At 35.9% G+C, this 18,065-nt stretch overlaps 1 protein-coding gene across 1 annotated transcript; it reads left to right on the top strand.

The window, feature by feature from the left end:
- The first annotated feature begins 742 nt into the window (after positions 1–742).
- On the top strand, positions 743–17,102 carry LOC146138819 (receptor-type tyrosine-protein phosphatase epsilon-like). The gene is made up of 19 exons (XM_083394699.1): positions 743–785; positions 1,046–1,204; positions 1,870–2,008; positions 3,238–3,278; positions 4,163–4,317; positions 4,732–4,828; positions 5,383–5,447; positions 6,637–6,771; positions 7,559–7,702; positions 8,245–8,390; positions 9,148–9,283; positions 11,833–11,936; positions 12,339–12,442; positions 12,762–12,835; positions 12,899–13,033; positions 13,490–13,633; positions 14,165–14,292; positions 16,400–16,532; positions 17,010–17,102. Exons 1-19 carry the CDS (start codon positions 743–745, stop codon positions 17,100–17,102), a joined length of 2,175 nt encoding a protein of 724 aa, XP_083250825.1.
- The last annotated feature ends 963 nt before the right edge of the window (positions 17,103–18,065 follow it).

The raw sequence follows: 18,065 nt of genomic DNA, 5'->3' as shown, positions 1-18,065 counted from the left end.
CTAATGCTCCACGATACATGTGAACTGCTTAGATATCATTCAGTTGAAGTTCAAACTTGAAAACGGAGGACATAGCAATCAAAATGGGCGTTCTACAAGGCACAATCTTATAACTGTAGGCAAGGTTTAGCAAGTTGGTATGACAAGATCGTAAGCGTTTTAAGAGATCTGCGAATATAGTAAACGTCTAAAAAAGGTTTCACCTCTCAACAAGACATTATTTATTTTTTTTATTAAAAATCATTATCTTTTAACAAACCGATATAAAAACGATTGAAAAAGCTGTCTTCCTTTCAAATCACAGAGTTCTTGTTAGCTAGCAAAGTATATTTCTATGCCATGTTGGTTTACTAGTTATAAAACAAAATAACTATTATTCGGGGTTTGTAAGTTGGAAAATTATCATGTTTGTAAGTTGAAAGAGATTCAGTTATTCATGTTATCTTGCTTTTTATTGTGTTTGTTTACACTATCCGCATTTTCAATTTCCGCAAAGGAACGTGTAAATGCTAAATATGCACTTCATTTTATAGACAATGATTAGATTTAATAAGAAATCGATTTCTCCTAGTTGGAATGTTTTGGTTGGTTCAAACTTGAAGCATAATCATTTGAACCCAATGCAAACGTCGTGTGCTTTTGATCTTCACAGAGTCTTGTTAGCTAACTTTGTATATTCTGATGCTATAACGTTTGATGCTAAGTTGCTTAAATTCGTCTGACTACATTGTCACTTGCTGCAATGCTCCCGCCTGCAAGACGCATGGAGTCTCCGTGGCTGATTGGTAAGTGTAATGCAATATATTTTAAGGAAAATCTATTAGATATTATAGGTACTTCCGATATTTGGAATTTAATTTTGATACCGATATCCCGTGTTTCATTTATTCAATGTTCCACGATCCGATTTGATACAAAATGACATCATAACAATTGTCCAATTAGTAAAATTTATTAAATCAAGAAGTCTACTGCAAGAATTTTAAGACAATTTGGCCGAAATTTAATTCTGCAATGGTCCGGTAATTTTATCTTCAATTTACAGATCAGCTGGAAAACGCCTTTACGACACCATCTGGATGTGGCGAGAAGTCAATCTGCGACCCTGACCCATGTTTCAATGACGCAAGTTGTGAACCTAATGCAGATTGTGATGATTACGTATGTCAGTGTGCTGAAGGGTGGGAGGGAAAACACTGCACAGGTTTGAGTGTGAAAGATACACACACATATGTGTCCAACAACTGTGATCTAGCTCTTCTGAAGCTGCTTTTTAAACATACGGCTTACGTATCATTAATACATTAAAAGCCTTCGCTGACTCGCCGAATCTGTCGATCAATGATGCACGCAGGGCAGGCCAGAAAAACAACTTGCCTGCAGTGAGGGACCCGATTTGATCGCAGGTCGTAAGTTGAAAACTCACTGCAGGCTCGTTGTTTTTCTAGCCAGCCCTGCATGCATCATTGCATCATTGATGGACAGCTTTGGTGAGTCCGCGATTGCTTTCAGTGTACAGGTCTAAGTGTTTTAGTGACTCACGACGCGGCTTAACCTGCTAAAACGTACAGTGGTTGCGTTGTGGTAAGACGTAGTAAAAATATCAAATCCCATACAGAAGTATATCATGTTGAAAATGAATAATGCTTTTTTGTAAATGTTCAAAATGCTAACTACTTCTACATGGGCTTTGATATTCTTACTACGTCGCACTACAACCTCAAACATTATCTTAACATTTAATCGAAACAAAATACTTTTGTTAGGGCTTTGATTATCACTACGTTAAAACTCGATGTTTGTATTCAACGAAATGTTGACAGGTTTTTTTGTTGGTTTGCAAAAACTTATTTTAACCTTTCAAAACAGAACCGGTGGTTCCCCCGGACGATTTGGCCTGGGTGGCCGGTGTCGTTATCGGGGCGATTCTACTGCTCGGGATTATCGCGTTCATTTTTGTGAGACGCAAGAGGTCGAGATACTTCACGACACCCAGTGGTGGAAAAAAGTAAGGTTCTACTGCTTTAAGTTCGAAAACACACAAAATCGTGAAGTATCGCATTGGGGACAGATGTGATGTGAAACCGAAATGCAACTTGGTTAATATAGCATTTGGTTTAATGTAACAACATTTTTTTTAACCGGGCGTCGTTTATTTTAATAAAACATAGTTAGATGACGAAACTTTTTAAAAACAAACACGGGCAAAATAAAAAGACATCTTCTTTTACGATCCCGTAACTTGTGATATCTATGCGACAAATAATATATAAAATATTCATTCTTTTATTAGCAAACGTTTCGGCAATTTCTTTTGCCATCATCAGTGCAGTAAGTGAGGCTAAGATAAAAACGAGTCACTATATAGACTATATATAGTCACTATATATATTTATCTTAGCCTCACTTACTGCACTGATGATGGCAAAATAAATTGCCGAAACGTTTGCTAATAAAAGAATGAATCTTTTATCTATTATTTGGGCCACTCTCTTTCTACTGAAGATTATGAACAGATCCGTTTTTAGTGTTCCTATGCGACAAAAATATAAATATAAAAAAATATATACCATTGGACGAAGCCGATACCTGATGCCAAGTTGCAGTATTGGTATACTAGGTTTGTGTTAGCGCCAAACCGAACTGATCTGATGCCGTTATGTTATCCTTGCTAATCAATCCAATGCGTTTCTCTACCTTACGAAGTATTTTATAAAATCGAAAAACAAAATTGGCCTATTACCCCTATTACCAATCCTAGCTTGAAAACCTGTATACCATTACTATTGCACATTTAAATTGTAATCATTATTTTGAACTTTGTATAGTTGTGGTAGATAATATGAAAATGGAAATCACTTTTAGGATATTTTATTAATGTCTGATTTTTTCGACTAGAGTACTCGACTGCAGTTTGCAAATGTTATCAGTTTTTATATTTAATTTTCAGTGACACGGGCGCGCTACACTTAAATATTATGTTTACCATATGACATCAATAGAAAGAAAATCGTGTTCTGATGACGTAATAAATGAGACCACATTCGAATTAAGATCGACACTTCCTATACGCCATGCGGTACTTTGCTTTCAAAATTATATGAAACGATTCCATTCTCCTGCATATGCTGGTTATTTAGCTATTGCCTGTTGTCCTTTTAAGTATGACATTATGAGTTGACAGCATTGCAACGATAATAATTGTAATCTTGATTAAAGTGCAATATTTCTTATTAGGTCGGCTTTGTCAAGTCAAGACTCTCCAGAAACCAGACGAGGTAAGTATTTGCAGTAATAAGCTGATTTTAAAGTTTTTTTTTACTTTCTTGTGCCTTTGTCTTTCTATTTTGGCCTATACGAGAAATATTGTTTAACCTGTTATAAATTATTGTTTGTAAACAGCCGTATTTGTCTAATTCTAAGTAGAATAACCAGGTGGCACTATAAACAAAGGCAAGTTGTATTGAATTCTAGACAAGCTTTCCCACAACCGTGCTTCATCAGGTCAACGTTAAAAAATACTATAGTAATGTAGGTTGACTTGATGAAGCACGGTTGGTACCAATCAAGTGGTGGCACTAGCTCCTTAATGGTGATTGGTTGTCCGGGGACTTGGTCTGAACCGGTACTTAGGCTACACTTCAGACCATATCGGCCTACTTTTTGGCAAATTGGAAGAACACAACCACTACACCTTCACCCCTTATTTCAGTTTTACTTTATTTTAACTTCGAAACATAATGGTTGGAGGTTGTAGACGTAGTAAGCCCAAACAGAAGTAAGTATACATGTTGAAAACCAATAAAGAGTTAAGCGAAACATTCAATATGTTTCCTACTGCTGTATGGGCTTTGATAGACCACTCTTGATATATAATCAAAAAACAGCTCCTCTGGTAATTTTAATTCCTTTACCAACGTTTCGGCAACCTATGCAAGCCGCCTTCGTGAATGACACTTAACGCTCGTACAATAAATGGAAAGCACACAAAGAAAAAATATTTTTCAGTGTCATTCACCCTGACGTTGGTAGAGAATTAAAACTACCAGAGGATCTGTTTTTTGATTTATATTACTATGCCTGGTAACAACAGTTTATATGTTCTTACTATGTTTGACTTTTTTTAGTTAGTAAAAACCAAAGAAAAGGCATTAATTTTAAGGTGGTGAGATGCTGTACGACAATGTGGCCTTCGAAGACATTGGCGACAACGACGGTGACTTGCTACGGTACAAGATACCGCTTAGCGCCACCATGCGGACGTACAGGAACATGGCGCAGGAAAATGACGACATACTTAACCAGGAATTTCGCCACGTAAGTGAAATGACCCAAAATGTCATAAAAACGTAATCTGTAGTTGAGTGAGGTACTTTTGTAAAATATTAATTCGAAGCGCATTGGGCTAATACCTTCTGTTTTAGCAAGCACGTATCTTTTTTATATGCTGCATGACAATTTACAATGTTTTTTATACTTGATAATAAATTGAAAAGCCAAAAAGGTCGAGTAAATCAACAGTATCTTGATATGAAAGACACACACAAACATATGTGTTTAACAACATCTGTGATCTAGCCCCTCGGAAGTTGCTTTGTGACCAACGATTACGGCTTCCGTATCGATAGTACACCGAAAGCCATCGCAGTATCTTGATATGCTGTCGATTTACTCAACCTTATATTTACTCAACCTTATTGGCTTTGCAATGTTCTATACTTATTGCTGCAGAAACTGGTCGACGAAGTTAAGAAGCATCGTCGGGCAGCTCTGGCGGCAAAGGACTCAGACAACGCTTCCCTCAACAGATTTATCAACATCTTTCCATGTAAGTTCATATAATGACGAGTTAAACAGTATTTGGTGTAACTTTTGATACGCAGTAATACAGGCTGATTGGAATATAGAGTTGTAAGTGTGCGTCCTGTATGTAATGCTGGCCCTTTAAACCAGTATTTTGCAAACTTGTTTTAAATTGCGACACAAAATAATGAAAAAAAATATTTATTGCACACTTTCTACGAAATAACAAATTTTCTGGTGAATAACCTAAATGAAAAAAATGTAAACCCTTTAAATTTTATTTGAAAACGACAAATATTTGTGGATTTTCTACCTGAGTGATTTCTGTTTTGATGTAAACATCAGCAAGTGCATAATTAAGTTGGCGAATATTTTGAGTAATTATTTTCACTATTATTTAATTTTAATCCACGTAAACACTGTGACAACCACTACGTGCTATGTATTTTAGATTTAGCCTCATTGACACTTTAAGTAAACCAATCGAATGAGTATGTCACTTTATTTAAGATGCAAATGTCTGTCCCGTAATAGGTCTCACCTAAACGTTGTTTTGCGACCAGCAATATTTTGTTACAGATGACTACAACCGGGTTAAGTTGGATTCGGAAGCAAATGATTACGTCAATGCCAGTTATATCGATGTAAGTGCTTCTTATATTGACGTTACAGAAATAATTGTTGTGAAATGTTAAAGTGAAGGAATGTAAAACCTAGGAAGAATATTAAATCCCAATTTTCAACGTTTCAAGTATATTTTGATTTATTTCTAACTTCAAAATGTTACCTACATGTACATATATATATGGCTTCGATATTCCTAGTAAAACCTCAAACCATCCTGGTCTATTAGTAAAACCTGTTTCTATTATAGACTACATGTTCCCAGCTCTTATAATATGAATAACTTCAAGATGTTGGAAATGAATAAGGAGATATTTCGCAACGTTGAAAATAGGGCTTTGATATTCCTACTATAGGGAAAAAAGGTAGCATTTAATTGCGACTTAAAATATACTTTCATCAAATGTTTGCCATCAGTCATAATTTAATAAAAATACTGGTAGTGCTTTTTTCCTTCCAACGTTTTAACGACCTACGTAAGTCGCCTTATTTAAGGTAAATGACACCACACAAGAAAACAAATACATTTATGTGAAGGCCTAACTAAAAATTGGAAAATAAATGCAGACCAAATACAAGGTTAAGGCCATTTACCTTTCTTAAATTTTATATTAGCAAAAAGCGAAAGTATTAAGGTTGTTGCTTCGTCACATCTGTTCATACAACTCAAAGGTGGCAGTTCAAACATTGTAAAACGCCGTTTCCAAGAATTACATTGTGGCCACGCCTGCTGTGTATTTCCATACTAGGGTCTACACGACTAAATTTATAGGGAAATGTTTAGTTTTTTTTTGAAAAATGATATCATTTATTTTTAAAAAACAAAAGTCGCTTTCGTCATATTGCGGTTTACAAAAGTCACGATGGAAAACAATAATAAAAATAAAGAAAACCACTGCTCATCCCCATAACATTGATTTTGCAAATTTGAAAATTCGAATTTCCAAAACAAATTAAAAAAATCAAAGGGTGATACTCATTTTTTTTAAATCAACCCTAAAATATCAGTTGCTTACGGAACCAGTATGAGCCTATAAAGTTTACATTACAAATAAATTTTATGTTGTTTTTTAGTCTAAACTAATTTTCTCGATACATTATATAAAAAAAAAAAGAAAATTACTAGAGAAAAAAAAAAGAAATTTACTAGAGAAATTTGGCCTTGATATTTATTTCCAAGCTCATTTCGTTTTTTTTCCATTGCAAAAGGGTTATTACGAGGCGAAGAAGTTCATTGCCAGCCAAGGTCCTTTGCCGGCCACTGTTGATCACTTCTGGTCCATGATCTGGCAGGAGAGGTCTTCCATCATTGTCATGCTCACTAACCCCGTCGAAAAGGGAAAGGTAACGTGAATTAGTGACAATCTTATCGCGAATTTAGTCGTTACAAAACATTTTTTGTTCAATGTAGAAAAAACAACTTTCCGGACATTTTTTGGGAGTTGAAAATAAGCAAACTTGTGTCACTTTGTGGAAACGTGTATTGCCAAATCTTTGTTAACAATCAACAAATCCCTGACAAACCAATTCGCTTGACTCTATTTTGTGCGAATTTAAGAACAACAAGGATATTCTTTGGAGCATAATGGTTGGAGGTTGTAGTAAGACGTAATAAGAATATCAAAGCCCATACAGAAGTAGGTATCATCTTGAACGTTTCGAATAACTCTTTATTCATTTTCAACACCAAAACGTTCAAAATGATACCTACCTCTGTATGCGCTTTGATATTCTTATTACGTCTTACTCCAACCTCCAACCATTATGCTCCAAAGAATATCCTTGTTCTTAAATTTGCACAAAATAGTGTCAAGCGAATTGGTTTGTCATTTCTTTTAAGGCCTAGGCAACGCAAAAAAGCAATGTTGCTGTTTTAGTTTTACTTGGAATCACACATTATTCAGTTCTTGTTTTTGTCACAAACTTGCATTTTTTATGACAACAACTTGACTTGGATTGACTTGTTCTAAATATGACTTTACTGGAACTCGACTATTTATTTATTCAAAAACACTTGACTTGGACTTTAGTTATTTTACAAATGACTTACATTTGACTTAAACCATTTCAAAACGACTTGTTTACAACACTGAGTAATACTAACATGACCATTTTTTTCGAACTTTTGCAGAGGAAATGCGAAGAATACTGGCCGGGAGTTGGTGAGAAGGCAAAGTACGGATCAGTGAAGGTTGAGGCCATAGAAGAAAAGAAATTTCCCAGCTACGTTCTGCGCAAGTTCAACATGAGCAACGAGAAAAACGTTTACGAACCGGTAACGATAATATTCCTTATATAGACCAGGAGCCTTGACAGGAATAGGTGTTAGATGGAGCTTTTTTCAATTCTTTCATGTCGATGCATAGGTGTTGTAGAAGAACGCTTCCTAATTCAAACACTATAATCGTTTTTCAATTCAAATTGGAAACACTCTTTTGAATTTTAATTCAAAAACTTTTTTTAAATTGTGATTTGAAAAAGTATTGAATTTTAATGCGATATATTTCTAACAACTCCAAATCGAAGATATATTTCCAATTTCAAACCAAAAACATTTGTCATTCATACATAGTAGGCTCAGAATATCAAAGCCCATACATAAGTAGGAATCACTTTTAAGGTTTCGAATATCTCTTTGTTCTATGTTGAAAATTAATGAAGAGTTATTCAAACGTTTACAAAATAATACCTACTTCTATACGTGCTTTGATATTCTTACTACTTCTTTCTACAAACCTTTAAACATTATGCTTGGAAGCTTGTAGTTTACTTTAAAGTCTATTTGTGTGAAATTTTTTCTCCTAACTATGTTTCAAGGTCCGAGAGCTGAGTCAGTTCCACTTTGTGGTTTGGCCCGACCACGGTGTACCAGACGCCACCACGGGGTTCCTCAGGCTTCACAAGCACGTCACTAACGAACACACAGACGCCAATTCCACGGCGCCCATCGTGGTTCACTGCAGGTGAGAAAATAACGGTGCATTGGACGCAAGAGACTACTCGTCCAAATAAGGCATAGAATTGATCAAAGCAATGAAGTGAAAAGAATGAAACGAAACCAACCACGGGTTATGTAACACTAATAAACCGCAGGGTGCGAAATGACTATAGCACATGTCTCAAAATGCGTAATATTTAACAACACAATTACTCGATTATCGTTCAGTTTTACCTAATTGGTTTTAACGGCGTTATAAGCCGTATACTACTTATCCATAACAGTTTCAACTTGTCCATAACAGGCTTGGTCACGAGTGTTGCAAAAAGCCATTTTAAAATGATATGTTTCCTCTAGCCCAGTAATTTTTGACAACTGGCAACTCAAATTTAAGGCTTGGCGTTGTCCCCTAAAGAAGTTGAATTTACAAATTTGAAGTTTAGTCTTGTTTGAAATCGTATAAAACGAGAACTTTAACGTTAAGGTAAATATTTACCAATCATTTAGAACACTTCTCAAGTTTGAATAAACTATGTAACACTATAAACTCTTAAAAAAATTTTGTTATTTCCAGCGTGGATATTTGTCAATCCGAGACCTTTAATGTTAAAATAAATATTCCACATATAATTTTGAACACTTCTAAAGTTTGCAATAAATTGTGTAACATTCTAAACCCATTGTTAGTTGTGTTTTTAAATCAGCAGTTCTTAACCAGTGGGCCACGACAGAAAAAAGGTTGAGTACCACTGGTCTTAACACTTGAAATTTTGCGTTTCTAGCGCTGGCGTGGGTCGGACAGGCACCTTTATTGGCTTCGACAACCTTCGAGCTGAAATGAAAGATACGTCAGAAGTGAACGTATTTAAGTGCGTGCTCGAGATGAGACGTCAAAGACCCGAGATGGTTCAGTCGGCCGTGAGTTTTCGTCACTGCGTAATATAATTAAAAAACATTGAAATATCGCGCTGAACTAAAATCTAAAATTAGCTACAGTTCCCTTAGTGTTGCAAACAATTTCAAAATAATCAAGTTCCAATCTAACCGTTTACAAAGTGAAAGTTAGTAAAACAAGTGTGATAATAAAGCTGTGTTGAGACCAGCCGGAGCAGGAGCGTGGAGCCGGAGCCCCGGAGCCGTGCATTTTTAACGGAGCTGGAGCTGGAGCCGGAGCTCTACGTGTAATTTAAATGGAGCTGGAGCAGGAGCTGGGGCCAGTTGTTTAAAAAATAACTCCGGCTCCGATATATTTCATAAGATGATATGCTACTAGCCTTCCACTAATAGCTGAATTCACATAATTTAGCAGCAACTCTTCACAAAATTAGGAATTGTTGCCTCTTAGCCGCACCTTTTCTAACTAACCATTGTGGTGTTTCGTTTGTGAATATTTTGAAACGCTAGATATTGCAAATAAAGTGTTCAGCCCCTCAGTTTTTGTCGTAATGGAGCCGGAGCAGTGATATCAATAAGCTCCGGAGCTGGAGCTGGAGTTAACCTATGATAAAAGAGAGCTCCGGAGCTGGAGCCGGAGCCGTTTAACATTTACGACTGCTCCAAAGCCCTGGTTGGGACACACAATGAATTGTTTGCTTAAAATGGTTTCCATATGAGAGGCACAAGTGACATTGTAGGTGCTTTGATAGAATCTTAACCTTGATATTAAACTCACGTTATGAACTTCCGACATTTAAGTGTTTGTTTGACATTTTGCAATATCCTCGTCGTGCCAGCCTCGTAAATCGTCGAGTATTAAATCAAAGTCCACTAATAAAGGCAATGATTACCCCTTAGCAACAGTAAACTGTTGTCCGTTATGCGTTTTAAACGACCAACACAGCATAGAGGCAATTACCATAGACTAAAGGAGATCACTGGCTTGCGCGTTAAACCTTTAGTGACAAGAAAAAAAAACTTGCAAAAAGATTTAAAAAATTCCCGTCCTACCAGTGAATTGTTCTCAGCGAGGGGTTTTAAACAAGCTTAGCTTCAGACTATGTGAGATCATTGGATTCGGCATTAAAAGCTTTATTAACGACAAAACAACAAACCCTAGCAAAATGCTTTAAAAAATTCCGCTTCCTAGCAGTAAATTATTGTTAGCGAGGTGCGCTGAACGACCAATTGCTTTCGCTTGCTTGTTTGCAAACCCGCCTTCTCGTTAAAACGCACAACGCGCTACTCGCGTATGCTCAACGATGTGAATCATAAATGGGTCGTTAATATTGGAAAATGCGCCAGGTTACCGCGTATACATCACGTACACAGAACACAGCAGGCCTTTTTGTATTTCTAAGCCGTTATTTAATGTAGGCCTAGTGGCTCATAAACACTGGAGGAGGCCTTTAGCTTTCGTTTTTTTGTTTTATTTACTTATCATCTCCTTTTTATGTCTGTTTTGTCATGTCCCCTTTGTCTTATCCACATTTAAAACAAAGAAAGTCATCCTATATTAATTCATTTAACATTAACATCAATACTCATAACCACTGCTTACTATGCTGTTAAAATATTTTATATTCGTTCTAGCTAAGTCTTAGAGCAGGGGCGGGCAACATACGGCCCGCGGCGGGATTTTGAGCGGCCCGCAGACAGTTTCCGGTTTTGGCCCGCGGCCACATTCTGCCACAAATAATAGTAATAGCTAATTATTGTTTAGTTCTTTGTTTTCTTGGTGTTTTCAGATTCTTTGTTTTGTGTTAATTATATTTAGAATTTAAAATAAATATTTTCCCGTTGATTTGCTAAGAATCGTAAGTTTGGCGAAGAGTGTCTCGAATTTAACAAGGATTGGATTCCCAAGTACATTTTCACTCAAGTCGGCAATAATCAGAATTTTCTTTCGAATGACAAAATCTGCCTGAAAAGCAGTATGTTTGATGTGCAATAAAAGTGTTGCTGTGTTTAAATAGTACAACTTTAGCTGCAATTATGCGCCAAAACATGCAAGTTTTGGCAGTACCTAATCCAGCCCGCCAAGTACTTTATTTTTCCATATCTGGCCCGCCGACCGGAGAAGTTGCCCGCCCCTGTTTTAGAGAATAAACTAAACAATCACAGACTGAGATGTAATAAGAATATCAAAGCCCATACAGAAGTAGGTCTCATTTTGAACGTGAAAATGAATAAAGAGTTATTCGAAACGTTCAAAATGATACCTACTTCTGTATGGGCTTTGATATTCTTATTACGTCATACTACAACCTCCAACCATTATGCTCCACAGACTGAGATGTTTAGCAATAAATCTAACAGCATAATTACCACTGGCTGATAGCTAAATGTTTCTCTAATAGACCGGATAAAAATACATGTTAAAAGTAGCATCAAATAGATTAATCTCTAACCACGATGAAAACAACTTTTTAAAATGTTTATGATAATATCTATTACTATTAACTGCTACCTTATAACTAAAGACATTCTTATTTAGAGTGTCAGATGTATTATGTTGTGTTGCTTGCCAGGCTCAGTACCTGTTCCTACACAAACTTGTGGCCGAAGTTCATCTTCTTGGAGAGACCGAATTCGACGTTTCACAGATTTACAGCAAGATCGAAAGGCTAGACAAGTAAGCCGCCTTACAAACGCTAATCGTGTTGTGGAATTGATGAACTTTATGTTTGTCAATCTAAACCTACCAATTTCTATTCCTTACAATATATTTTTTTACAGATAAACTTTGTGGGGTTCTTCTAAAAAACGATTCAAAAATCAATCTATGCTAATATATATTTAAAAGACTTAATTTTGACCTAACAAATAGGAAATACATAAAAATATTTTTTGGTGCCCCGGTTTTCAACCGATTTATTAAGACCACATGATTGATATTTGAATGGTTGTTTCTGGGAGTCGCAGCCTGTAGTGTACTTATAGTGATTTAAAAATGATATCTAAATTTTCAGTCAAATTTGTAGAAGATTCCAAGAATGGCACTTGCTAATAGCCGCTTGAATTTCATGCTTTGCAGACTAGGGTCGGACAACAAGGCGGGATATCTGCTCGAGTTTAAAAAGCTTGAAACAGTCACTGATACAAACTTTGACGAAGATGATAGCGATGACAGTTCTGAGGGTAAGGCGATATATTGGCAATGTGATAATCATCGATTTTTATTAATCTTTAGGGTACACGCGTGTCTGTCTATTAAATAACTTATTTAAATCCATTAGAAAACATAGATGCGTATTCCAAATTGTTGGATTATTATTCTGCATTACTGCTTGCATCTTTATCAAGTTTTTCCCAACACAGTCTGTGTCAGTTCGCCTTTAACAGGTGGATAAAATCGAACTGTTACTCTTCAAGAGATTAATCATTGTCTAATTGTAGCTAAGCTGGTACACAGGCCAAATCGCCGTTAAAATATAAAATAACTGTCTATGTTTTACAGATGAAGACTATGAAATAATCCTACCAGCCACTGCCCACCACAAAGAAACTTCCTATAGTGGCGCAATTATTACGGTAGGTTTATTGAAATATTTTTTTATTCCTTAAGTATGTTCTTTAACCTTTCTAATATTTTAGATGAGTTGTTTGGACAAAGTTATGGCGGTGAAGGGGCCTTCCACAAAACAGAGTGTCGAAAACTTTTGGAGGCTGGTTTGTAACGCCAAGTCACAAACAATCGTCAAGCTTGGACCTGTCGGTGAAAAAAACGCTGTAAGTATTACGACTGGTGATGTTTTTCGATTATTCTTTCGTTCGTTATTCACCTAAAAAACCGTTACAGAAATTCCCCTAAATCTGTACCATAGAATACTAAATCACAGTGCGAACTACAACCTCGCCTTAAAAATTAAAACTAACCTCTAAACTGCAGATGATTGCTGTTAAATAAAAAAGACTGTAACTAAGCTATAAATTGAATTAAAAAATCGAAAAACTAAAAGAAATAAGACATGTTTTTAATCAACAACAAACTTGTTGATGTTCAATCGCCTACTTTTACGGCAGTTTAATATACCTTGTGTTATAACACTTGTAACTAAAAATGAAAAAATAGAGAAAACGGAAAAAGAGTTAAAAATGATATTTTTTTTTCTTCACTGCACAACTGTATGCAACAACTTGTAATTGAAGTAAACGCTTTGTACTTGATTCTGTTTGTTTATGCAGGTTGGTTCGCCGATGTTACGCTACTGGCCTGGGGAGGTTGGCGGAACGTCAAAGTTCGGGGAAGTTGGAATCGAACTCTTGAGCGAAGTTGATGAGAAGAATATCGTCGAGAGAAAGATAAAAGTTCTCTCAGATGGCAAAGAGGTGACGAGTCTTTTTCTATAACATACACGCGAATGTATGGTGCGTTTTAAAACAAACGACCTGTGATAAACTGTTTTGTTGGCTTGGGTTTACTTGTGTTACCGACAAGTCAATTCATTTTAGAGAGTAGGCTATTACTGTTTACTTGAACAATGTATATAGCATACGTGATATTATGCCAATTTTTAAGTAAATGCAAAACTTTTACGCTACAATCTGGTTCTGTTAGTATATCTTAGCCCGATTTATTAAACTTTAGATAAAAGACCTTAATTGTGCGTCTCGTTACAACATTGAAAACGACAGTATTGGCAATTTAAACGATATAAAGGCATCGTTGTTACATTACGTTTTGTAACTTTTTGACGTCATCTCTCAACATTTCCAATATTATTTTAGTATGACTTTACGAAGTAGTTTAATGACAACCATTCCATAAACGATTAACTGTATCATTTAGGTAGTAACCGCTAACCAGCGCTTTCATTTGCTTGATGTGAACATAGACCTAAACAACAGTAATTTATTCAGCTTAAGGTGACACAATTCCAATTGACTGACTGGAAAGACAAGACTCGGCCCGGAGTTGGAGAAATCATTCGACTCGCTTATTCGGTGCAAAATCAAAGCGATGAAGGATCTGTGCTGATACACTGCGTGTAAGATGCTGTTGCTCAACTCTTTTGCTTTTCCAGGAGTTTATAAATCTCCTGTTTTGTTTTTGAATCAATTAGTGAATCGACAGACCTCTACTCTTTGCTGAAAACTGAAGGGGTCTTATTAATATCTGATCAAAACTGATAGAACCTCCAGTTTTTTAAACAAGTCCTTTGTAATGACTGAAACCTTTAGTGTTGTAAACAATTGTCATTTTGCAATGACTTAAGTCCAAGTCATTTGTGAAATATATTTTCCAGTAAAATAACATAAATGCAATGAATGGCCAGCAAATTATTGAAGATTTAAAAATTAAAAATTAAGATAAGTAACCAAGTAACCTTTGCATGAATAATTAATTGTCTAATGAAAACATTTAGTTTTACCTCGAGTCAAGTCATTTGCTCAAAAGACTTAAGTCAAGTCAAGTCATTTGCTCAAAAGACTTAAGTCAAGTCAAGTCATTTGACCAAAAGACTTAAGTCAAGTCAAGTCATTTGCTCAAAAGACTTAAGTCAAGTCAAGTCATTTGTCCGAAAGACTTAAGTCAAGTCAAGTAATTTGCTCAAAAGATTTAAGTCAAGTCAAGTCATTTGACCAAAAGACTTAAGTCAAGTCAAGTCATTTGCTCAAAAGACTTAAGTCAAGTCAAGTCAAGTCATTTGCTCAAAAGACTTAAGTCAAGTCAAGTCAAGTCATTTGCTCAAAAGACTTAAGTCAAGTCAAGTCAAGTCATTTGCTCAAAAGACTTAAGTCAAGTCAAGTCATTTGCTCAAAAGACTTAAGTCAAGTCAAGTCATTTGCTCAAAAGACTTAAGTCAAGTCAAGTCATTTGCTCAAAAGACTTAAGTCAAGTCAAGTCATTTGCTCAAAAGACTTAAGTCAAGTCAAGTCATTTGCTCAAAAGACTTAAGTCAAGTCAAGTCATTTGCTCAAAAGACTTAAGTCAAGTCAAGTCATTGACAAACATTACAAATGTTTATAAAACCGATACATGTACTATACTATCGAGTTGGGTTTTATTTGGTACCAAATAATTGGTAATGTTTGCAATCCAAAACAACGTTTTCGCGCTTCAAAGGAAAGGGTTAAATTAGCTATCTGATCTGAGTCTACTATATCTAAGCCGTTTTACTCCCAAGCAAATATTTGCGTCATAGGACATATTTAAAATATTACTGTAGCGTCTCACTCACTTTTAGGGATGCAATCAGATTTATTATCGTTGCTGACAATTAACCAGCACAACTTCAGCACACGATAAGTGGAATACTTATGTACACAACAGTTGATACAATAGACGACACGAAATGGTGACCGGTACATTATAAAATACTACAATTACCTTCGCGCGTTTTATTTTAAAATTTGAGTAATTCGCCATAAAAATACGCCAATGGTACCTGATCGCGTATGCTTTACCTTTTTCCATAAATTATTAGCATCGCTATCCGAGTGAAAACTTTGTTTTGAGCTACTGAAAACTAGTGTTTAAACCTCTGAATAATTAATTTATGTCAAGTTAATACTGCAACGTCATCTGCTGGATTTCCTTTGGCACCGAATAATACATGAACATTTCAATTAGGCCCTCGTGGACTAGAATAAGACTAGCTCACGTGCACCAAAGAGGTTCGATTGAAACCTTATTCTATTAGGTGTTACAGTTGTATTTTGGTCTTATTCCGACGATGGTGAGTGTTCTAATTTCTGGAGTCCGCTAGAAAGACCCCCTTGCATTAAGTTAAGTTCAAACACTGATCCCCAACTATCGCTGCCAACTGCCAGTGCAGAGCTTGTTGGTAAAACGTGTGCAGCTATTTAAAATTTCCCCACGTTTTTTTACTGTGTTAAGTGGCGGTGAACAATAACTTACAAGAGTAAATATAGAGATTTAGGTTGTGTTACGGCCCTATACATCAGATAACAATTTTACTTAATTATCAAAACGTGAGATCTCCGTTACATCTAGAGATTGTTTTTTTTTTGTCGAGTTATTAGTTGCCGTCCGCAGGAAACGGCGACTTAACGTTTTAAGACACTTTATCGAAAAAACAATTTAAACGACGGAGTGAGTTTAATTTTTGATTTGTTTATTCTTGTCTCCAGTGACGGTTGCGGAAGATCAGGGACGTTCATCGCTGCTATGGAGCTTATAGAAGCGGTAAAAAGTGGAAGGGTGGACGTGTGCAGGACTGTCAAGGACTTGAGGGACGAAAAAGAAGGAATGGTATCAACTGCGGTAAGTCAGTTTTAGCTAAAAATTTGCTGTAAGACTATAAGAGTTACGGGTTACTGCTTATTGATATTTTGACATTGCCTAACGAATCCTTTGTTCAAGTTAGTTTAGCCAGTTCTGAGTTGAAATAGGTTTAAGGGTGTTTACAAACCCCGAAACTTAAGAAATTCCTTTGTCTGACTCCTTTTTTCTCGTCTGTAATAATTGTTTTAGTTAGAAGTATTACTGATAGCCTATAGCCTACAATAAATACAATGCGTTCACATTCGCATATAAGTTCGACCGGAAAAAACAATATTTAAGGCAACCTGTTGCATGACGTCATGTTGTAACGTCATGAAACATCTGTGAAACTTTGTATACCTCCCCAAACAGAATTCCTATAAGTGGTTTATACTTTTTCAAATAGTACAAAACAGCGCTAACAATAAAGCTTGTTAAATCCCTCAACTAATATTGTTTAACTTTTCATTGTTTCAGGAGCAATACAGGTTTTTGTACGACGTAGTGCAACGTGCCGTAGAGGATTCTTCAACTGACGAAAACTCGTGCGTACCACTCACAAGTTTCTAGCAAGCCGTTCTGAATTCATCAGTTTCAAAAATCGAAAATTAGACGTTTTTTAAAACCATCTTATTTTGAAATAAGCCTACGGAATAGGAAATAATTAACTGTTTGCTTGTGTGTGGAAAACATTTGGACATATAGGCCTACTTGTTGAGAAAAAAAAACTACCACAAGCAATCGAGCATATATGTTTGGACGTGAAATTCCTATTTGATTAAACTAAATTCAAACCTAAAAATCTTTAATTAAAAATCACAGTCGAATTTTAGTGTGACGAAAGCGCCTATTTTAACCTTTATAGTGGAAAAAAGTATAATATATATCCTCGAAATAATTGGCTGATATGACTACGTGTATTATTTGATAGGTATAGGCCTAAAAGCTAAATTCTAGTTTCTGTTTTATAGACGCTAACTAGAATCGGGGAATTTCTTAGCAGCTCTTAATTACATTAGTGAGTTTGGGCGCGGCTTTTGTTGTGTAGGCCTGCCGTGATTTGACCGATCTATTCTAATCATTTCGCTCTTTACTATATCCTTTATCTTTGTTTATAAACGAATCACTTTTTATATGTGTTTTTTCCAAAAGGCTGCTTAAATAAAACTTTCTTCGGTGTAATTGACGCAATTCTGCCTACCTAATTTATTTTGGGGGCCACAGTAAAGTGGAGGGGGCACGTGGCCATGCCACCAAACACAAACCCCAGATCGGAGGCTGGCCACAGTTAAACAAGCCAAGCCAGCAAAACAAATTAGCTTAGATTATAATCGCAGACGTAGGCTATCTTGGAAAATTCGATTTCAAAATACATTCTGATAAAACGTGACAGACGGCCGTTGATTTGTCAAATCTTACCGGAAGGCATGTTATTTTTCAAAGATGACGTCAAAAAGTTACGTCATTACGAAACTTCTAGAAATTGACCTAAGCTGAGGTTATTTTTCGACGTCGTGTTTAAATACATTCAGG

The sequence above is a fragment of the Ascidiella aspersa genome, chromosome 7 (genome assembly GCF_963924565.1).
Source record: "Ascidiella aspersa chromosome 7, kaAscAspe10.2, whole genome shotgun sequence".
NCBI lineage: Eukaryota > Metazoa > Chordata > Ascidiacea > Phlebobranchia > Ascidiidae > Ascidiella > Ascidiella aspersa.
This window is presented reverse-complemented; position numbering and strand designations above follow the sequence as displayed.

Coding starts and splice junctions, on each gene's coding strand:
- LOC146138819 (XM_083394699.1), top strand. CDS start 743: ATGCTCCCGCCTGCAAGACGCATGGAGTCTCCGTGGCTGATTG. Junction 7,703..8,244: donor AGAAAAACGTTTACGAACCG/GTAACGATAATA, acceptor CTATGTTTCAAG/GTCCGAGAGCTGAGTCAGTT. Junction 14,293..16,399: donor TCTGTGCTGATACACTGCGT/GTAAGATGCTGT, acceptor TCTTGTCTCCAG/TGACGGTTGCGGAAGATCAG.